The following is a 21510-nucleotide window of genomic DNA, read 5'->3' on the forward strand; positions in this document are numbered from 1 at the left end:
AGTACAAAATGTAGCCTTATTATTTCACATCAAAAGTGAGCTAATTTTAACCCATGATGACCGATATTCACACTGGTCTCATGTAGTATTGTCAGACATTTTCTGAACAAGATTCATGAAGATTGGATATATAAACGCTATTGAATTCATTACAAAATTAAAATTTCTGTACCTGACCTATTTTTTTATACGAAGTGACCCATATTCTCAATTATTCTCAATACCATGCAAAGAAATATTCTGACAGAGCTTCTTGACGATTGGATGAACACTTTTTGTGAAAGGAATAAGAAATATAACACATGAATTTTGTCTTAATATTTGCACTAAAAAGTGACTAGAGAATGATCCATATTCAAACTGGTCTAATTAAAACATCATGCAAACAAGTCTTCTGACCAAGTTTCATGAAAATTGTTAACACCCGAACGAAATGCCACCCACTTCTTCGCTCGCATGCTGCCCAGTTTTCCCTAATCAATTGATTCTATGAAAAATCCAGCTTAAAATGCATTAGGAAAGGCTCATCTGATTGCATAGGTATTCTTTTCAAAATGTCAACAGAAAAGTCCTAAAATTCTTGAAAAAGAAACTCAAATGGTTATGTAAGAACATAATGAAGTTGGAAACATTACAATCATGAACTTATTTCACATGCAATTACTTTGGGCGAATAATGAAGACAGTCAAAAAGCGGCTAGGTGTCAGACTGCAGTTGTGTTAGTGCTGAATTAAATGCTCATTCTGATTGCATGATTACACAATACATAATTTCTGTAGTACACTATATATCTGACTAGGATTAATAAACGAAAGTTCAACAAGCTCTTGTCAGCTTTCTTGCACAGACATCAATGAAATCAAATATGTTTCTACATTACATCCATTCCTGCACTAGGTGTACTTTTAAGGTACAGAGTACAGCTTCTATCTTGCACAAGATGCACAGACAACAGTACACTACTGAACATTCAGGTCTGTGCTTTCTTTGCTTTACATCCAGGGACCACAGTCTCAATAGGCACCACACAATTTTTGTCAGCGTGAAAGCCATCTGCATCACTACAAAATCATGTCACTAGGTCCACATAATGCATGAATTATCAAAATCTAGTGATCATTCATTGGTTGAACAGATCTGCTGTACACTTCAATTGGTCTTGAGAAATCTGTGCTTATGTAGACTATTTAAGTAATATATGCTTGTGATGGCATGATGATTGAAATCTATCGTATAATCGTTGATTGGTGCCAAACATTTGTGATAATCTATGATCATTAATAGTCAATTTTCATTGACATTATCAATATACTTGAAAACCATAAATATCATTTTACGTGTTATATCATCAAATATGCAAATATTTAATAAAAAAAAAGGTTTTCTAATTTGTAACTCAAGACTTTGGGGCAATTTTGAAATAAAGAGACCATAGGAAGACCGCAATAAACATGAATGTTTTAATACTAACATTTAGTATAGAAATGCACAATCAGTTATTTCAGATCTGATGTATACTTATATTAATTTCCATTTCAATTTGATTATTGAAATTTGTCCGATTATTCAACACTTGAATGTATGTTGGCTATTTTACATTCAGTTAATGTAGACATGTTGAATGCTTTTGTTTTTGAGAACCCTAAACACAAATAAGAACCATTACTGCATTCAACAACTTGTTAAAATCTGTTCAATGACCAGTCATGTATAGTCATAAATATCAAATACCGATTACGCTCATCAAACTTGCGTTAAGTGTTAAGGTAAGCAATTTTCACGTCTCAAAATCCCAAAAAGACCCCCTCCTGCATGTCTTTTTATGGCATGTACGTCTAATAGGAACTTTACGGTAGCCTTACTAATGTTACAATTTTCAGAGACAGTCATGTTAAAATTCTGGCTTGTTAATTTTGATGAGTGCAGCACGGAAGTTTGTTTTAGAATATCCTGTGAATACAATTTAACTTACTTGTGTCTGCCAGCACGTAACTTATCCAAACAGCTCATATACAGCTTCTTGGTAATTAGAACTTAACTTTTTTTTAGCTGTGGCTTTATGACAATAATGATCATGTCAGAATGTTGACAAGACGGATGGAAGGCTGCCAACACTTGTCCTTTTTCTCAGTTCTGATCGAGAAACTTGACAAATATTTAGGCAACAGTTATAGGACCTATAACACATCTTCAGTTTCAATTTAATATCTTCAAAAGATTTCTAGTTATGGCTAGGATCTAAAGTGGAAACCATGAATTCATAGACAGCTGTTCAACCATAGCTACTGTTAACATCATTCCCTCATACAAGAGTCGCCATTCCACTCACCAGTACTGTGATCATCTATGAAGGGGGAAGGGGAAATGGCAGAATTACCATGGAAATACACGGTTATCAAATGAACACGGAACAGTGAGCATGAGACTGGGTAGACAACACTGCGTCACAAACATTCCAAATAGCAAAACATACAACAAAAAATAGTATTGCCTCTACTGGCATCAATTGATAAGCGCATACAAATGGACTTTTCAAAACAGTTTAAAATAATGTTCAGAAATAACTTCAGTTAATACAATTATTTTCCTTGATAGTGATGACAGCTTTAAGCTGATATAAATCAGGCTCAAATATGATTTTGGTAGAAACCAGTACTGGTGACGGTGTTATAGAGGCAGTGAGCCCAAACCCCTGACCTCTTGGGTGAGAGGCTAATACCTCTACACCACTCTCATCTTTGTGTCGAACAATCAATTGAACATTTTCCACGTGATCTTTCATGCATAAGACTGAAACAAAACAAAACAAAACAGCCATACTCTGACACACAACAGTGCAAATCTACATATACTTAATTGAGAACAAAACATGACGTAAACTGCCAGATTGTACCAAACCCATATTTGGATAAACTTGGTACGTCATAGCAATAACCCTACAAAGAACTAGTGTATTTGATAAAATCACAAGACAACAGCATTAATTCTGCAAAAAAAAGCAAAAATTGATGTTGTTGTAAAACAATATCATAGGTTTTAATAAGTTACAGCCAGAAATAATATAAAGTATAAAGGAGAGAAGATATTTAAATTACTCTTGAAGTAGTACTTCATAAACAAACTATTTATCTGCATTAAATGACACAGCTACAAATAAGGGACATCATGCATACACTTAAAGATTCAATGCTAAATAAGAGTTGCCTCCCTTAGAATACTATTTTCATTTCATGCAAGAAATAATAATTCAATAACAGCTAGACATACATAATATATAAAGTGTGTTTTTGAAATCAGAATTCTACAAAGAAATAATAATAGAACTATGTAAAGTTGATAAAGAACAAGCCAATCACTATCTAAAATTAAGTTTTGACATTAATATTATCAAATGTTTATATTACATTTACATACCACAAGAAACTCCTTCTTGTCTACAATTTGGTTCCCATCCGTGTCAAACATGTTGAAGGCAATACGGAAACCAGACTGCGGCTCTGAAATAAATAAATATTTTTAATATTTTAATTCAACAGAATATGTAGAGTATATATGTTATTAATAATATTATGACTATAATGTTTAAAATCTCGTATTTTAACAAGAGAACCTACCACAAGCTTCTGTGTTTTTCTCAGACCAAAAAGGGGCATTATAATTCAACCAATATTTTACTTTTACTTCTACAAGATCATGTGCATTTCCTGACCAGGGGCATAATTAGTCCTCTTTTTATGTGGATTCATAATTAAGCTGGGGGGGGGGGGGGGTCGGGAGAATGCCCCCACAGAACATTTTGAAACCCGTGGTGCAATCTGGTACTGGAAAATTGAAAAAATTTAATCTTGTAATCAAGTACGCATACTGCAACTTTGGCTGATTTTTTCATTTTTTTGTCAGAATAATGTGGATTCAGCTGTGTACTCGCGTATAGGCAGCTACGCGCCTGCTAACAAGGAAGCAATTACAGCATTACCAAAGTATGCAGAAATTCCCCGCTTAGTGACACAGTGACTTATAACAGTAGAGTAGTATGACATGAGTTACATAAAACATTGTTTATGTTCTTGGAATAGAAATGCTAATTGATTATATTGGCTTCTATAATGTATTCCAGCTAACAAAAAGCCCATAACCTGGTTATAAGAAAGATGACAGAACAAGAATGATAATTTCATAAGTGATTCATCCCATGAAATGATCTCCAAATCTTAAAGTGACAAGGTAATAGGAAATGTCTTGGAGGCCATCGTGTATAATTTACCCATTGATATTTCAACGGTGAGTAACGTTGCAAGCACGATGACGTTCTGCCGTAATGGTGAAAGGTAACTACTTTGTAAATTTATGCTATGATAACTATGAGAATAAAAATTCTTTATGACAATAAAAAGTTGGTTACAATTTATATCAAAGTTGCTTACAGAGCAAATTCATAAAACGGATTCCAAGGAATTAACATCTGAAGTGTTCAGAAAGGTAAATGTTTACGGACGTTGCATCATCAAAGGACATTGCATCAATGTTAAATTGAAAGTAGAAATTAGTTGACAAACAAATGACTGATGAAATACCTAGACAAACAGTCTGACAAAAGCAATATAAATAGATACAGCTATCCCCTTGTAGGACCACTTGAGTCCCCTCTAAATCGTCATAATCCTTTTTTAGCCCTATTGAAACCCAAATAACACAGAGGTCAGTGGATCACTTAGGGAGTTATTATGATGACAAGCCCCAACATGGTGACAAGTCACAACATGACACACTAACCAATGTCATCATCCACCGTTTTGGCGAGGAATTTATCAATGCATCTTATCTGTTAATAGAAGCCCAAACAATAAGCAAGAAAGGAATTTTGTAATATTTGCAAACATTAAACTTTCATCAATGGCCCTCCTCCTATATTGTAATACGAAGATTATTACTACATCGCTACTTCAAAAGTGATTAAAAGCAAAGAATATTGCCTCAGTACTAAACATATAACATCAGTGATTGCTGTACTTCTCGCCAAGTAAGTATGTTATCTCAAAAGTTAAATGGAATTCCTGATTTCTAAATATAGACCTGACTTTCACAACCTTGTTTGGACTTTAATAGATAAACGATCCAACTAAATTCAAGGCGTATATACGGCAAAATGCCATGAATATTTCTCTATTCACAACAAAACCTCGATATAAAAACCACAAACAGAGAGAAACAATTAGAAATATTCCTTAATAATAGACTTTCAGAAAAAGCTCATTCGAAGGCTATGGGAAAAATTCAACTGAAAAAGCAACTAGTTGATTGATTTGTTAAAAAATGTATTTTCTCATGGCATTGGCTTCTTATGAGATAGAAATCAGTATTGATAATGCTTTTATTAATCTATAACACGCAACTAGATAAGAATGTCAAATAAAAAACATTCAATATTCTATAATGAAAACATGTCCTTGTTAATTTATTCAATGAAATTCCATCAAATATTGCCCTATTTTTTAATGGAATTTACAAAATTTAGAACACTAATACATATAACGCGGTTATCAATGCATACCTGTGATATTTCATGCAAATAATTTACATAAAATTTTCTTAATGAGACAAAAGCCATTGCACATAAGCTATGACCACGATGTAACTACAGAATACCGCTGGTCATAGGCAAATCTGAGATCATTACGTCTGATGACAAGAGTTTCACTGTGAGAAAATTGGTAATATGTAAATAGGAGAAAGTCACTAAATGCATGGACATAAGACAATAGCAAACATAGGTAATCTTTTTCTCAGGCCCTTGTTTGAAGTCAGCATTCCCGCCGTGACATTGTTGTTACTTTAACATCATAACAGTATACTTAATTAACAATGCTGCCCTTTTTTCCATAAAGCAATCCCCACATGAGTAGAAACCCTCCCCAGATTTTTTCCTCCATTTACGAGGTCTGAATGAGTCTCACTGCATGCCAGTCATGTTGGAATGACTTTTTTTTTTGTTCATGCATCTGTCAAATCCCATATTTATACAATTTAACTTAATTTACATAATGCTGTATTCAAAGGTACTGTCCTTAGGTGCCCTATTTAATTATATGACAATGTACATGTACATGGTCTACTGACTGACAAGCTCTTGGCATTTGGTGTTCCAAAACTGTCTGTGGCAGAATTCAGTAAATATTATAGAACTTAAATGTCAGACTGCACATATGTGAAACCATTTCATTCATACTGCACTTTTTTAAACATTGAACTGACTGACTTTATAAACTTCCTGTAAGGAAAAGTGCCTACCATAGTAAAATAATAACCTAAAATAGCATTAGAGAAAGTGTTCAAAACATAATTAAGTCACCTTGTCTTCTATTATAAATGTAAATTCAAATCAATTGAGGAGTTGCTCCAGCTCGAGTTCCTTAAATGGTGTGTCAATCTCTGTTCTCACATATCCAGGGTTTAACACTGTCAGGGCTCCTTCTGGTGGCATCTTATATTGGACAACAGTACAATCTTACAATGCCAGGAAGCATATTCTAGTCTCATCTTATAATGGACAACAGTACAGTCTTACAATGTCAGGAAGCCTTCAGGTGGCATCTTAAAATGGACAACAGTACAGTTCAACAATGTCAGGAAGCCTTCTGGTGGCATCTTAAAATGGACAACAGTACAGTTCAACAATGCCAGGAAGCCTTCTGGTGGCATCTTATAATGGACAACAGTACAGGCCCATATTTCTCGAAACTTTTTAAGTCCCTTATAACAGGATTAAGCTAAACTCACTATTTTTGTTGTTCTATAATATGCGTTATATTTACTTCTTTAAGAGTTTTTAGAAATTGTATAAGAAAAATCTGTATGCTCATTAGAAGAAACCATTTTTCATTTATCAAAATCCATTATAAATATGTATTTAGGCTAATTGAAATAAGCGACTTAAGCCTGTTACGCTTAAGAAGTTTCGAGAAATTGGGGCCAGTTCAACAATGTCTGGAAGCATTCAGGTGGCATCTTATAATGGACAACAGTACAGTTCAACAATGTTGGGAAGCCTTCTGGTGGCATCTTATGGTGGACAACAGTACAGTCTTACAATGTCAGGAAGCCTTCAGGTGGCATCTTATATTAGACAACAGTACAGTTCAACAATGTCAGGAAGCCTTCAGGTGGCATCTTATATTGGCCAACAGTACAGTTCAACAATGTCAGGACACCTTCAAGTGGCATCTTATATTGGACAACAGTACAGTCTTACAATGTCAGGAAGCCTTCAGGTGGCATCTTATAATAGACAACAGTAAAATAGGTCCGGTCTGACATAATTCCTGGCTGAATACTTGTATTGTCATCAAGCTGAAATTTGGCAAGATAAAATAAATGAGTATTAAAGAGACATTTTAATAGCAAACTGTATGCAACTAAAAATTCTTCTTTTACACCTATAGGTTTACCTCTAAATGTATGAATCATACTGGGCAGATACTATTACCATCAACTTTAGTGTCATCAAGTTCAGCATTAATGTGAACCTAATTCACTCAAGCTTTGAGTTAATTCAAATTGTTTACAAAACTGACCACAGAGTATACATTTCTATGTAAGTTGGGCATGGTTCAATCACTTGCATCCTAAATCACTTTGATGTGGTGCTTAGAAACCCAAGCTTTGAAGAAACACTGTTCAAAAAATGATTTAAATCAGATTTCTATCTTTTACTGCCTACCAGTAAACCAGTATTATCATATAGATAACCATTTTAATGCCCAGCACATTCCTGGTCTTTGGTTAGTTATTTCCAAATTTAATAAAAAATTAGTAAATGTTAATTTTCCATACCCTCTAGCACTACAAATTTGTTTTGTGGGTACATATTTATCATAATGGTATCAACAGAGGCGTTCAAGGGTTGTCCAGTTAGCGCACTCGCTTTTCACCTAGGTGACCCCGGTTCGATTCTAGGCCTGGGCGCATGTGAGTTTGGTTTGTGGTCAACAAGCCGGACAAGTGGGTTTTTTCCAGGTTCTTTGGGTTCCCCCAAGCACAAGACCACACTCTCACATAAAATCAAGCCAACAAGAGTGATTAATAGGATGTTGTAATAACTTGTTTCACAATCATTGTAAAATAAATATGTTTTAAACTAAACTAAGAGTGAGGGGCGTTGTCAACAAACTGGCAGCTGATACTTCACTACAGCACATGCAATAAACTCGGTCTTCATTTAATATTTTAGATTAGGATAAGCATTATTAGGTGAAGGTTCCAAGGAAAAGACCCTATACATGTCATTACGGCCATTGCACATCTATCAGGACAAATACGGTAAGTTTTATAAAGTTAAAAGGCACTCAATATTTCATTACCTGACATCACAAATAAGTAAATTAATTACATAAATCACATTACAGTCTTGAAATCAATTCAAAATGTATTAGCATAATAAAAAAATATATTTTTGTATATAGAATAACAACTCAAACAATTATCTATATAAAATCCATCAAAGTTGTAACTGAAATCAGAACTGATCAGGTCATGATTGCTCCAACGTTTTTCAAATATATCCCCCCCACCCCCGGTCTTTTCAATTAGCCCATTTAATTTGTAATTATAATGTGCCAATGAATAATCAGGGATAAAACTGCAATGTTAGAGTCCTTTTACAAAACTCTACATTTAACAGAACATTTCTCAACCACTATTTGACTTTTCTTCAACTTACCGAAATTATAGTAAAGCTACCTGTAGCCCGGCCTGTAATTGACGTCCTTACATTACCCTGTGCATTAAACAAGCGGGAGACGGTCATTTTATGCTGGACAGATGGCCGACAAGAGAAGCCACTTCCATATGAATATTAAACTATCAAATTGCTAGCCTTAAATTAGAACTGACTGCAAACACAAGGGTTCTCATGTTAATTACCTTCCCACCTTAATTTGCATGTTTACTGTTGCTGCCAATGGACACAATACGAGTCAGCGTAGCGGTCACTTTTGTTGTGTTGGCATGTAGCTGAAGCGGGCATTCTGATGTACACCGGCCGCAGTAAATATCCTTTAAAATCCCTAGTCCATAGCCCCCTGGACCCTTTCTCGGGATGACCACATATGTCCCCATGTGACAGGGAAACAAAAATGTCCACGGGGCAATTTGGGGACACCACCTGACCTGAGCAGACCCCTAAAGGTGCTCAAGGGGCAATAGAAATGCCAGAAAACCCAAACTGAGTCAATAAAGCCCTGATCTGATACTAATAACAAGGCAGACTACTGGGTGGACATAAATGCAGCATGTTTTACAACCTCTATGAAGCTACCACATTATCTGATATTCTGTTGATTTAATGTCTTTGAAATCTGATGCCTGATAAGGCAAAAATGCTACTGATGGGACGATGAATATTTATTTTTATCATTGGAACACTCCTGGCCCTCTAGTTAAGGTGATTTATTTGGCTATAATATAGTAGTTGGATTATCTCCTGAAAATGTTGAATAGTTTATTAACACTAGGAGTTTAAGCTTAAGCTTAGTAACCTTTTTTGTAATAAAATTATTCTCATGTTATTCAGCAAATCATGTATCACTCAGAAGTCATCAATGTCACAATTTTGAGTCATTTAAGTGTTACTTTACAACATGTTTCATAATCAATGACATAAAATTAAAGAAAAATTACAGCACCAAATTATTACGTAACTTTTAATATGAAGATATTACTAATTAAGCTGCACTCTCACAGACTGACCAGTTTGACAACATTTTTATTTGGTGTCTTGGAATGAGCCATTTTTTTTGGTAACTATGTGGAAACAAGTGATATGTAAGACTGCTGACAAAATCTTGACCAGATCAAAGTTTTTCCTATTTGCGTTCAAAAATTATGTTTTATTGCTAAAAACAAAATGAAAGAAATTTCAGCAACTTTTCCAAACAAGTGGGATCTGTTCTTTTTTTAATTATCCAATTGACGGTCCCTTTACAGTTGCCAATGACCAATTGATATTCAAAGCAATAGTGTCAGTCCCCCAAACAAATTTGCTAAAATCAAACAAGAAAACCGATTAATCCCTGCTGATCCACTTGACACAAAAAGACACTAAAACATCCCGCTCAAAAAACATAAATTTTATGGGCAATAAATTAAACACAAATAAAACATCAAAGAAACACAAAAACTGACAAAACAAATCAGGTTAAGGGTGAATCAGAATACTGCTGAATAGGAATCAGTTGAAAAAATATTTGTCTCCATTTTTGGTGGAGAGTTTTGACGAGAGATGCTGGTGAAGTTATTCCATTAAAGTATGTTCTAGAAATGGCTTGGAAAAAATATAACTTATTGCAGTAGGGGTGACAGGAGCATTTCCAGAGGGTGAGTCAAACACATCTATCTCAGTGGGGAGTAAAAATTTTGCCAGAGTGATGGGCCTTGCAACATAATTTTTATATGCATTAAGTCATTAAAAGTATGTGTACTGAGCTTGATGTAATTCTATTGAATGCTGTTAGTCATGGTCAGAGGGTCAAATTGCTTGCACAACATTACTCCTCCAGGATCTATCTAGTGGTTAAGGTGTCTGCCTCTCACCAAAGAGGACACATGTTCAAGCCCCACCAGTGGTACTTTCTCATGGCCTGTCAAAATGGACATCGGTAGTGGTTTCTACCCAGGAAATGGACTCATAACGGATTCCATAAGCTATCAGCATCAGCAATTGATCTAAACAGAATTAGTATAAATTAAATTAGTATAAATTAACTATATGACAATAACTTGACGTTTTTCTTTTAACAGATTTAGTTGGGCTGAAATACTTTCTTTTATAAATCTTTAATTATTCAAAACATTCCGATAGCTGCAATATTCAAAGGGGTTGTGATGACCTTAACAAAATTGACCTGACACAAAGACAGACAATTATAGATGATTTTCACACAGACTGTGGCGATTGTAAAAGTTAGTCATATAAATCTTACCAGTCACCAACTTATATTGAGGTGAGGTTGATCTATTTAACTGACCAACAAAGTCATCATGATTATAGACCAAAGCCTCAACAATTTCAATCCTGACTTTTGTGACCAGGTTAGAATTTGATTTCAATTGAGCGAAAATTGCAGATTAATGAAATAAATACAGGCTTTCATCCTTTTAATGTGACTAAAATTCCTTCCTTTTTGATTCCAATTCAGCGCTATCTTCATTCTAAATTATCTGTCCAAACACTTTGGTGAAAACGGACCTTAGATATAATTAAAGCAACTAATGGCCAATTAAATGCTGCGGCCCTTTTGACTGGTGTTTTCAGCCTCATTTAATGGCAAAAGGGGCCTATTTTCTTGGCCCCATAATCGCTGTCCCCTGAAAGAATGCATGCAGGGGGTAGGGGCCACCACAACTGCCCTTTGGCTGTCCCTAAATTGTACAGAAGTCAAAATGAACAGGTTGAGCATTTATTTCCAACAAAATGCTTAATTTTATTTATCAACACGGATGCAAAATTAATTGCAACAAGAAATCTTAGTGACAATTGCTTTAGACTAAATATACATGCTGTCTTGAAATTAGTTCTTACGTGTTTAATTGGTCTTAAAGTGAGACGCTTCGTTTCAGGACTTAATTATAAGGTCAGATTTCTAGTTCTGTTTTGCCTGTCCCTGTTTTAAGTATGATTTGAAAAAGTTGCTATATCTGCTGTAAGAAGACAATCTAATACTGCAAATTATAAGCTACCAAGTCATGTTCCTTACTAAGTCTGTAGCCCTACACTGTACAAGCTTACCGATATTGTCAGATATTCAGTTTTGGTCCCTTCTACTTCTATCAGAAGAACCCATTGAATTAGTCACTTCTCTACCAAAGTCTCCAAGCGTAAGAATACACACATTATCAAACTGGACAAACAAGTCTACAAGTGCCTGTCCGTAATATACAATGCAATACACACATTATCTTAAACCTTGTGCAATATTGTTGCAAAAGCAAACAAACAATAACCTTAGGCACAACAAGCACTAAATAATCCTCTCTTTTGGTTTCTTCAGAAGTACATTGCCAAGCTTTTCGAAAAAGTAAACAACTTAATTTGTAAATTTATTAAAATTGGCACAAGTAAACTTGTGTGTATCAAGGAAACCGTCACAAAATCTCAAGTTCAAACAGTAGCAAGTGTCTGATATTTGCTGACAAAACATGGCAAATCAGCGCAATGTTGACTTGACCCATGGTCATTGTTTGTTTACAATGGACAGGAGTCACTGTAGACTCTATTTCTTCATTAACTGCCCAGATCTGACCAACCCAAAGGGTGAGTTCCATGACAGAAAACACAGACCTGATACACTTCCAACAATTGCCGGACTATGAATCATGGCAAATACAGAAGATGCTCCTGAACACTTGTGTCAAAAATCTTTCATTGCATTTTATGCTCCAGGTTGAAAGTATGCATTTTTTAACTAAACACCAACAATAAAAGGATTTGGTTGCATTTTGGAACACAAGATGCTCCTTGTTTCAAACAAATTATTGCATTGCAAAACTTGAGCATTCTCCTAACCAACAATAAGTGTTTTCATTTGATTGCTAGAATTATATGCCCTTAAACATGCAAGTATATCAAAAGGTTTCAAAACTAGAAGATACTCCTGATAATATCAGACGTATTTTCATTGCAGTACCAAAAGAGAAAATACTCCTAAGGGGTTTCATTGAATTGAAAACATTAGAACATACACTAAACAACAAAATCAGGTTTTTTTTAATTCATTGCAAAAATATAAGAATATTATTCCTTCACAATAATATCAGTGGGGATTTAATGACAATGCAAAAGTAGAAGATACTCCTTAAAAGCAATATCTAAAAGGGCATTTTATGACACAACAAAAATAAAAAATAAAACTCATGAACAACAATATCAGATGAATTTTCATTAGCCAACATTAAATTATATCATTGCAAAGCATAGATAAAAGATACTCTGTTACAACAATATGGTTCAAGGCCTCCCAGCCACTTCAGCTATATTCTGAAAACAATGATTTGAATGCGCAATTCAGAACCATTGAGCTACTGTAAATAAATCATTTGTTCAAAACCCACAGCTAACTGTAAGAAGCCCATTAATATGGAATCCAGACTTAAAGTCTATGAATCCATTCTTTGGGTCAATATTTACATGGACTCCTAAACTCTGGCCATGGTTTGAAAAAAGAACATCATCATCTTCCAAAAATATCATATAAATTGGAAACCTTCTTTTCCAAAGAATACAGAGAGCAAGTAACTCAAGATTGCCAAAAAATAATCGTTATATTTTAACTGACATGAATCATGAAATTAACATAACACAGTCGAAACATTTCAGATGTTATTACTTGTACTTTAATGTTCCTTCCCTCCAGTGTTAGAACACTTTAGGAAAAGGCAAATTACCTTTATCATTACCCTAATTGGCAAATTGAAATTTGTGGCATAACTATTCATACTCTGCATCAATCTATCTCTTGTGCATAAAAAAGGCATGAATATATTAAATCTTAACACTGATTGTCTCTGCTTTTCATCAACCATCCATATTTTCAATAGAAAGGAAATAAACTTAATTCAAATTTTATATCCTTGGAATCATAAAACCTAAACTCCCCACCATTATTCAATGTCTGCACAGTAACAGCAGAGAGTACAGAAACCTTTTGCATTCTCTGACAAGTCTGAGAATCTTCTCTAACCACTGATCATTGCAGAAGATGATTGCAACAACATTTTTCTCCAATTAAAAAATGAAGCAATTTCCTCTTTCAAGAAAACAATTTTACTGCCATGCTCAAATCAAGCAGTCTCCTCTTTCATTACACAACAAATTTGCTGCCATTATCAATTCAAATATTACCTAAAAAATGTCTCAACATCTTAAAGAATTACACCGCCAACTGTTCGGGATTTGTGTTATTCTATCACAAATAACAATCAGGAATAAGACACCAGTACAACTAGTTCAACAACACATTATTTTTTACATATAATGATCTTCATAATTTCACAGCTTTACAAACACTTAACAACATAATATGTCCCTTTTATTCAGTTTCTACTGTAAGATTAATTGCTTAAGATCTGACAAACATCATCTGCAACATTATCTCCAAAGGTTTTTAATTTTAACACCAAAAAAATCAACAATAACATTCGTAGAGAAAAACTTGCTCCAGACAGTTACTGGCAAAAAAAGCAAGTTCTTGAAACTTGTCTCTAGATAAACAGCTCAATTAGCACTTACTTATCACCTTAGCAATATGATTTACTGTAGAAAAGTGATCACTATCATTCCAAGAACTGCCTAACATACTGGTGTAGAACAGAAGACTTGTTTCTGTTAGATAATCTTCAATATAGATCTCTTTTTTAATACACCAAAAAAAACGTGCAGGTTTATTTTTGTCTCAGGATCCATTTTAACATTTTGCCTTGAAACTTCTTTGATGATTTGTTTTAAGTTTCAGAAGCAAGTGTTCCTGCTGAGAAAATAAGAATAACATATATCAAAGTATGAAATGCAGTAGGTGCATTTCCTAAGCCAAAAGGTAATTTATTGTACCAATTTAATAACTAAAATATTAACCATGCGGTTTACCCAAGAAGTTACCAATTCAATTCAATTCAATTCAATTAGGCCTCCAAGTTGTCCCTTGGAACTACTTTGCAGCATTCACCCTACAAATCCTCTGCCTATTTGATTAATGCTTTTGTTTATAATGAGTTAAACTTTGAGCTTGCAATACAACATAAAACAAATTGAAGGATGCCGTGATGATGAAGTGAGTCTTATGATTGTTTTCATTCCTTAAACAGTTCCAAAGACCTATTTCTGATCTGCTTTGGCCATTGGAAAGAACTCATCAAAGTAATGCCCCCCATAAAAGTCAGTTAGAACAACATGATTTAACCCTTTACTGCATGTATACACACATTTACCCATTTCAGCATACAAACGCAGTTGCCTAACTCTGTCTTTATTTTAATATTTCAATTTTCCAAATTTCTTTTAATAAACTTCATCCCGGATGTTTATAAGAGTAAAGTTTAGCTAATGGGTATTGATTTTGTGATATCATCAAATAGGTAATATCAGTTCATGTTAACATTAAAACTAATAAAGATAATAATTATTTAAAATTAAATTTTGCTTAAAAAACACTGTGACCTTGATTTCTCACCTGATGACCTCCAAATCAACAGGGGTCATCTACTGGTTACACCCACAACCTTCATTTAAAAATGGAGGGTCATGTGTGCAAGCATTGTCAAGGTATCATTAAACAAGCTTTTCACATTTAAGGTCAATGTGACCTTGACCTTGGACATGATTACGTCAAAATCATCTTCCGGTCACACCAAACATTCCTGTCAAGTTTGAGGACCATAGATACAGGCATTATCAAGTTATCACTCGGACAAGCTTTTTACATTCAAGGCGGCCACACTGTAACCCTGACCTTTGACTTGATGGCCTCAAAACCAATAGGGATCATTTAATGGTCACACCCACAACCTTTATGCCAAGATTTGTAAAAACATTGTCAAGTTATCACTTGGACAAGCTTTTTGCATTCAAGGTTATTGTGACCTTGACCTTTAACCCATGCAATGACCAGAAATTCAATAGAGGTCATCAAATGGTCACGTCCAACCTTCACTCGGACAAGCATTTCACATATAACATCACTGTGACCTTGACCTTTCCCATGATGACCTCAATTTCAGAAGGGGTCATCTACTGGTCAGGCCCATGTAAACTTTGAGAACAATAAGTGTAGGCATTGGTGACTTATCACTCGGACAAGCCTTTTGCATTTAAGGTCACTGTGACCTTTGTCTCTGACCTCAAAATCAACAAGGGTGATCTACAAGTCAGGCCGGTCTCCATGTCAAGGTAGAGGGCAATAATTATAGGCCCTGGCAACTTGATCACTTGAACAAGCCTATCACATTCAAGATAACATTGCCCTGGACCTTTGACCTCAAAATCAATAGGGTATCTACAAGTCACAACCAAGCTCCAAGTCAAGTTTGAAGACCATAGGTCCAGACATTGTCAAGTTGCCACTCTGACAAGGTTTTTGCCTTCAAGGTCACATTGACCTTGACCTTTTAGCTGATGAGCTCAAAATCAATAGGGGTCATCTACTGGTCATGCACAACCTCAAATTCTAGTTTGATGACCATAGGTCAAGTCATTGTCGGGTTGTCACTCGAACAATATTTGGTCTATCAATAATAATTAAGATTATAATTTAAGATCGATGGCATTTTTTTAAACTTTATAATGTTTTTTGAGGGTGTTCTAAATGCCTCTTAATTGTTACTGAGAATCTTTTTACTTTTTATCCCTTGATGTGTACTATTTAAGAACACTGCTAAGGCCAAAAAAAAAATTACCTGTGTTTTCGGTGACCCGACCGACCCTATTTTTTCCTCACCGACCCTAATCTTTTTTTAGACATAAAAGTAAAAAAAAAAAAATAATTAAATTCTATCTTAAAACAAGAGCTGTCACAGTATGTGACGAATGCCCCCGAATGTGACATTGACCTATGAACAAGGTCAGAACATGAAAAGTTGATCTTGCCTTTACGTGTCAAATACATATGGCAAAGTATTTTAAATTGCCTCTGAACATAAAAAATACCACCCATACTTGACAACCTACACTGTTATGTCGTTATATTTAGAATTCCCTTGTGAATAAACACTAAGTGTGACCTTGACCTTTGAGGTAAGGACACGGGTCTTGCAGGCGACATGTCGTCCTGGTATGTGGAACACATGTGGCAAGTTATTTTAAAATCTGTCCATACAAGGGAAAGTTACAGCCCGGACACGACAACCTAAACTCTATGTCCTTATATGCAGCACTCCATTGTAAATAAACAGTAAGTGTGACCTTGACCTTTGAGGCAGGGACACGGGTCTTGCACGTGACACGTCGTCTTTGTATGTGGAACGCATGTGGCAAGTCATTTTAAAATCTGTCCATACAAGAGAAAGTTAGAGCCCGGACACGACAACCTATACTCTATGTCCTTATATGCAGCACTCCATTGTGAATAAACACTAAGTGTGACCTTGACCTTTGAGGAAGGGACACGGGTCTTGCACGCGACACGTCGTCTTGGTATGTGGAACATATGTGGCAAGTTATTTTAAAATCTGTCCATACAAGGGAAAGTTACAGCCCGGACACGACAACCTATACTCTATGTCCTATATGCAGCACTCCATTGTGAATAAACATTAAGTGTGTCCTTGACCTTTGAGGTAGGGACACGGGTCTTGCACGCGACACGTCGTCTTGGTATGTGTAACACATGTGGCAAGTTATTTTAAAATCTGTCCATACAAGGGAAAGTTACAGCACGGACACGACAACCTATACTCTATGTCCTTATATGCAGCACTCCATTGTGAATAAACACTAAGTGTGACCTTGACCTTTGAGGTAGGGACACGGGTCTTGCACGTGACACGTCGTCTTGGTATGTGGAACACATGTGGTAAGTTTTTTTAAAATCTGTCCATACAAGGGAAAGTAACAGAGCCGGACGGACGGACGGTGCGATTTTAATATGCCCAACTTCGGGGGCATAAAAATATACTTCTTTAAATATATCGTTATTATTTTCATTGTTTGTCTTTCAATGTCCCCGGAGAATATACTTTCATTCCTGATTATGTATTACCGAGACGGGAAAACAAAATGGCGGAGGGCGGCAAACCCTGTCCGATATCTTAAAATTGGCAAACGCATGTTTACGGTCCAAACACGTGGTTGATCACGAAAATGAAAATATTTTGAATTATAGTTCGCGGTGTTATTTATCCATACCCATGTCCAAAATAAAACTTACTTTTTTTTACGATTAGGCTTTGCGTATATCATGCAGGCTTCTTACGATCAGGCTTTGCGAATTCATGCAGGCTAACTGCCAGGTTCCAATACACATTTCATTAATTGTTATATTATTTATCCGCAATTATCAATGGTTATTTATTTCGCCTTATATAAGTCCCATCAACTGAAATCCAAACAAAAACCTGCAAAAGTTAACAACACATTTATTGGAATGTGTCGGCTGCAGATTAAACGGTGCAATTTGTGACGTCAGAGCACGAGCGGTGATAAGATCAAAGGCGCGTGGCTATGGTTTGTATCTAATTCGGTCAGTCGGATACCGTATGATCCCATTTGATTGCCAGGATTTCGTCTAGGCTGGTACGAAAATACCATATGATCGAAAAAAACAATAATCAATAATAATCAATAATCGTCGTCTGGGAATCTTAAAACAATGACCGAAATGTTTGAATTCACTATAAATATGAATGAAACTTTGATTGTAGCAATGTATGAAAATATGATAGTAAAATAAATCCATATCCGCTTTTACTTGTCTTTTTATAAACCTACCTCCACTTGAAGGCCTAGTTTAAGGAGCTCACAGTTGACAAGAAATTCTGGTATTTTCCTCAAACAAATTAAAAACTTAGTTGATAATTGACTGTTTGACTAGAACATGATCACAGACTTGTTGAAATTGAAGTGCTGGACTTTTCCTAAAAACTGATTACGACTTATAAACGAGTATTGTATACCAAAAAACCCCAGATTTCATGGGCAAAATTGGCGGGAAAATACGGTAGTCGAAGGTAAGGAAATGTTTTCAGACATTAAACAATGCTGTTTTATCAGACTTTTTGTAAAAAAGGAAACGCATAGATATAACATAAGAGATCTGATGCAACAGAAAATTGCATGATATGGAAAGTGTAAAAAATCCCGACCTACCGACCCTATTTTTTTTACCCATGTTACCGGAAACACAGGTAATTTTTTTTTTGGCCTAAGAAGGTTATTGCCTGGAAATAAACCCAGCAGGCCGTAGGCCTCACCTTCCCCACACTAATCCGGGCCTAAAGGTGGTCTGTGCCAACAAACGCTACATGCTTTTTATTAAAATTGGCCAATTGTCTGTAATTATGGCAAACCCAAACATGTAGGTGGCCTGTTTTATTTTAAATCCCCCTGTAATGTCAGTAAGGGTTAAAATACACAAGCCATTTCAATCATAATTGGCATTTTTTATCCCTTGTCCATCAGCTACCAGTCAAATAGGAAATGTGTGTTGTATAGAATTGGTAATATTTATATAAATATTCTTTGTTCAATACAAAGAATGAACAGATGATAAACATTGGAGTAATAAGGTCTGGTAATTCCATTCACTACGGCCATGTCATTTTTGTAATATTGTTTAGGGTCCTCACTAGGTTTTTAGCTCCTCAAGCCAAAAAAGTAACAACATTTTTGGAAAGCTAAAATAAACAGAATATCATTTTCAATTTACAACGACATCAATCCAGTGTTGACCTGACAATGATACCATTATTCACGTGATTTATCAATCGCAGCCAAACCAAAAACGTTGATGAAAAAATAGGCCTCAAATGACCTCAACAGTCATTTTGACGAAGTTATCACTGTGTGGATGGTATCACATCCATTTTTTTAATCTTTGCAGGGTTTTTTTTTACAATAAACAATAAATTTGTTACAATTAACACATGTTACTTGTTTATGTAAGATGCAGCCCTCATGGCATTCCATTTTTTCACTGTTAGCATCCAAGAAGGTGATTAAAATATCCTTGATATGTATGCATTGCAAGTTGACTCGAAAAAAAACTTTATCATCACTGTCAAAGTTGTCCAAACCAGTGGAGTCATCAATGGCAAAATATTTAACTAGTATATTGTTTTGAGATATAACAAAGATAGTTTCTACTTCTGACAATGTTGAAGTGGGATTGCTTTTATGATGTTTCTTAATTAAAACATCTGAAATGACACATTGTCTATCATCTGAGTAAAGTTATGACTATAACTTTCTCTTTTTGTAATGAATTTGTTATTTTTAATCAAAAAGGTGGTTAGGTTTGCAAACACCCTTAACTTTGCAAACACCCTTAACAAAAAATAAAAACAAAACAATATGGCCTTTCCTACATTCACTACAAGTATTAAGCATGGTGTATTCCAGCCCAATACTTAACCATGGTGTATTCCAGCCCACTACTTAACCATGGTGAATTCCAGCCCAATACTTAACCATGGTGTATTCCAGCCCAATACTTAACCATGGTGTATTCCAGCCCACTACTTAACCATGGTGTATTCCAGCCCACTACTTAACCATGGTGTATTCCAGCCCAATATTTAACCATGGTGTATTCCAGCCCAGTACTTAACCATGGTGTATTCCAGCCCAGTACTTAACCATGGTGCATTCCAGCCCACTACTTAACCATGGTGTATTCCAGCCCAGTACTTAACCATGGTGTATTCCAGCCCAGTACTTAACCATGGTGTATTCCAGCCCAGTACTTAACCATGGTGTATTCCAGCCCAGTACTTAACAATGGTGTATTCCAGCCCAATACTTAACCATGGTGTATTCCAGGCTTATACTTAACCATGGTGTATTCCAGCCCAAAACTTAACCGTGGTGTATTCCAGCCCAATATTTAACCATGGTGTATTCCAGCCCAATACTTAACCATGGTGTATTCCATCCCAATACTTAACCATGGTGTATTCCAGCCCAATACTTAACTATGGTGTATTCCAGCCCAATACTTGACCATGGTGTATTTCAGCCCAGTAACTTAACCATGGTGTATTCCAGCCCAGTACTTAACCATGGTGTATTCCAGGCTTATACTTAACTATGGTGTATTCCGGCCCAATACTTAACCATGGTGTATTCCAGGCTTATACTTAACCATGGTGTATTCCAGCCCAATACTGAACCATGGTGTATTCCAGCCCAGTACTTAACCATGGTGTATTTCAGCCCAGTAACTTAACCATGGTGTATTCCAGCCCAGTACTTAACCATGGTGTATTCCAGTCCAATACTTAACCATGGTGTATTCCATCCCAGTACTTAACCATGGTGTATTCCAGCCCAGTACTTAACAATGGTGTATTCCAGCCCAATACTTAACCATGGTGTATTCCAGCCCAATACTGAACCATGGTGTATTCCAGCCCAAAACTTAACCGTGGTGTATTCCAGCCCAATATTTAACCATGGTGTATTCCAGCCCAATACTTAACCATGGTGTATTCCAGCCCAATACTTAACCATGGTGTATTCCAGCCCACTACTTAACCATGGTGTATTCCAGCCCAATACTTAACTATGGTGTATTCCAGCCCAATACTTGACCATGGTGTATTTCAGCCCAGTAACTTAACCATGGTGTATTCCAGCCCAGTACTTAACCATGGTGTATTCCAGGCTTATACTTAACTATGGTGTATTCCAGCCCAATACTTAACCATGGTGTATTCCAGGCTTATACTTAACCATGGTGTATTCCAGCCAAATACTGAACCATGGTGTATTCCAGCCCAAAACTTAACCATGGTGTATTCCAGCCCAATAT

At 35.6% G+C, this 21510-nt stretch overlaps 1 protein-coding gene across 6 annotated transcripts in view; it reads right to left on the reverse strand.

The window, feature by feature from the left end:
- Positions 1 to 21510, reverse strand: part of LOC128226810 (calcium uptake protein 3, mitochondrial-like) — an 84087-nt gene that overhangs the window by 22213 nt on the left and 40364 nt on the right. For all 6 annotated transcript variants that reach the window (XM_052936873.1, XM_052936877.1, XM_052936875.1 and 3 more), the window contains one exon: positions 3416 to 3498. In XM_052936873.1, coding sequence (XP_052792833.1) covers positions 3416 to 3498 — 83 coding nt within the window. The remainder of the gene's footprint in view (positions 1 to 3415; positions 3499 to 21510) is intronic.

The sequence above is a fragment of the Mya arenaria genome, chromosome 3 (assembly GCF_026914265.1).
Source record: "Mya arenaria isolate MELC-2E11 chromosome 3, ASM2691426v1".
In the NCBI taxonomy this organism is placed as follows: Eukaryota; Metazoa; Mollusca; class Bivalvia; order Myida; family Myidae; genus Mya; species Mya arenaria.